Source organism: Octodon degus, unplaced genomic scaffold (assembly GCF_000260255.1).
Source record: "Octodon degus isolate 3935 unplaced genomic scaffold, OctDeg1.0 scaffold00050, whole genome shotgun sequence".
In the NCBI taxonomy this organism is placed as follows: Eukaryota; Metazoa; Chordata; class Mammalia; order Rodentia; family Octodontidae; genus Octodon; species Octodon degus.
This window is the reverse complement of record NW_004524626.1, coordinates 4,126,984-4,129,180: the sequence shown is the minus strand read 5'-3', so window position 1 is coordinate 4,129,180 and position 2,197 is coordinate 4,126,984. Positions and strand designations below refer to the sequence as shown.

At 35.8% G+C, this 2,197-nt stretch overlaps 1 protein-coding gene across 1 annotated transcript in view; it reads left to right on the top strand.

Moving 5' to 3' along the window:
- The first annotated feature begins 566 nt into the window (after positions 1-566).
- The window catches only part of LOC101563114 (olfactory receptor 7A17-like), a 5,388-nt gene continuing 3,757 nt past the window's right edge, over positions 567-2,197 (top strand). The window contains exon 1 of the mRNA XM_004632886.2: positions 567-1,468. Within this exon, the coding sequence (XP_004632943.2) occupies positions 567-1,468 (902 nt within the window). The remainder of the gene's footprint in view (positions 1,469-2,197) is intronic.

The following is a 2,197-nucleotide window of genomic DNA, read 5'->3' as shown; positions in this document are numbered from 1 at the left end:
ATTCTGTATATTTCTATTTTTTTTACTATTTTTATTTTCTTTAGAAATACTTAAGAAATTCTTGACTAGATGATTTCTTCTTAGAACAGTTTTATTTGAGGTATAATTGATAACAAAAGACCACATAATTTAATATTTATGATTTTGTGAATGTATTATACTTTTACCAGAAAACAGGTCTTAGACATGTGGTATACTTACCTCCATATATTCTATGTCCATTATTGGGATATAGGAATGTTTGTTTTTCAGCTGCAGCCATTCACTTTGTAGAGAGCGCTTGGAACATTGTTAGTACTCTTTTTTTTGTTAAATATAAGAAATATTTCTTCACTGAAACTGTAGAATAAAATGACCTCATGGGAGAAAAGGTTAGAACAGAACAGAACAGAAATTCCAAATCAGGAACAATCTTAGAGGCACCTCATAGGGACCACATCATAAAGTATATAAAATAATTTATAAACTGGAAAATATAAATTAGAACATTTCAACAATATGAATAACAGCCATTTGTGTAAATAGTATTAACCTCTTTTCTTTCTTTTGGTAGTTGCATCCACCACATGGAATTAGAGAACAACACAAGAATTTCAGGATTCCTTCTTCTGGGATTTTCAGATGACCCAGAACTGCAGCCTCTCATATATTGGCTTTTCCTCTCCATGTACCTGATCACTATGCTTGGGAACCTGCTCATCATCGTGGCCATCATCTCAGACTCCCACTTGCACACACCCATGTACTTCTTCCTCTCCAATCTCTCCTTTGTGGACATCTGTTTCACCTCCATCACAGTGCCCAAGATGCTGGTGAACATCCAGACACAGAGCAAGGTCATTACCTATGCAGGCTGCATCACTCAGATGTACTTTTTCTTGCTTTTTGTGGAGTTGGACAACTTCCTCCTGGCTGTGATGGCTTATGACAGATTTGTAGCCATCTGTCACCCACTGCATTACACAGTCATCATGAACCGCCCACTGTGTATGTTGCTGGTGTTGGTGTCCTGGGTTGTGAGTATCCTGCATGCCTTGTTGCAAATCCTAATGGTGCTGAGGCTGTCCTTCTGTACGGAGTTGGAAATCTCACACTTCTTTTGTGAACTTAATCAGGTTGACCAGCTTACTTGTTCTGATGTCTTTCTTAATGACTTGGTTATGTATTTTGCACTTGTGCTACTGGCTACTGTTCCCCTAGCTGGCATCCTTTATTCTTACTCAAAGATAATTTCTTCCATGCATTCAATCTCATCTTCTCAGGGAAAGTATAAAGCATTTTCCACCTGTGCATCTCACCTCTCTGTGGTGTCCTTATTTTATTGCACAGGTCTAGGTGTGTATCTTAGTTCAGCTGCAACCCGTAGTTCACACTCAAGCGCAATTGCCTCGGTGATGTACACTGTGGCCACCCCTATGCTTAATCCCTTCATCTATAGTCTGAGGAATAAAGATGTCAAGAGAGCTCTGAAAACTTTCTGGAGGAAAACTATAAAAGCGGAGTTTGTCTTGAGGCTGAACAACTCTCTTGGTTGTAGGATTTTCAAAGTTTCTGAGTCTAAAATTGTGATTCTTTGATCAGATAATGAAAATAGGAATTGCTCTTTGTGAATTTTCCTGAACTTTCTATCATTACAATTGCAACCTCCTTATACAATATAAGCAATTCATGCTTTTAGGATTTCTACTCTGATCCAACAGTTTTTTCCTTTTCTTACCCAAATTCTCAAATTCATTCTAAACACTGAACAAGAAATACTTGAAAATGATAATTCATCTGATGGGCCAGCAAGAATGTCTTAAAAATAATTTCTTCTTTATTACATACCACATTGTAGAATAATTCAAATGTGTAGAATGACCACATTTGTTTTACTGAAGAAGTAGTGTTGGAATTTTCTCCATGCATGGAAAAATTATACTTGATAACTGATGCAATTCATCTAAATCTGAGGTCAATTATTATTCTTTTTCATGTATCATGCGTTTGCATATCACTGCCTTCATTGTTCTTCTTGATCATGTAGACCTCAACATGCTGGTGTATCTTATGACTATTAATTAAAAGTTTTTAATTAATACATATTTGTGAGCTACAATATGGTGTTTGGACACATATATACATTAGATAATGATAAACCTAGGATTTTTAACATATTTTTCACCTTGAACTTTAATTGTTTCTTTATTGTGAATCA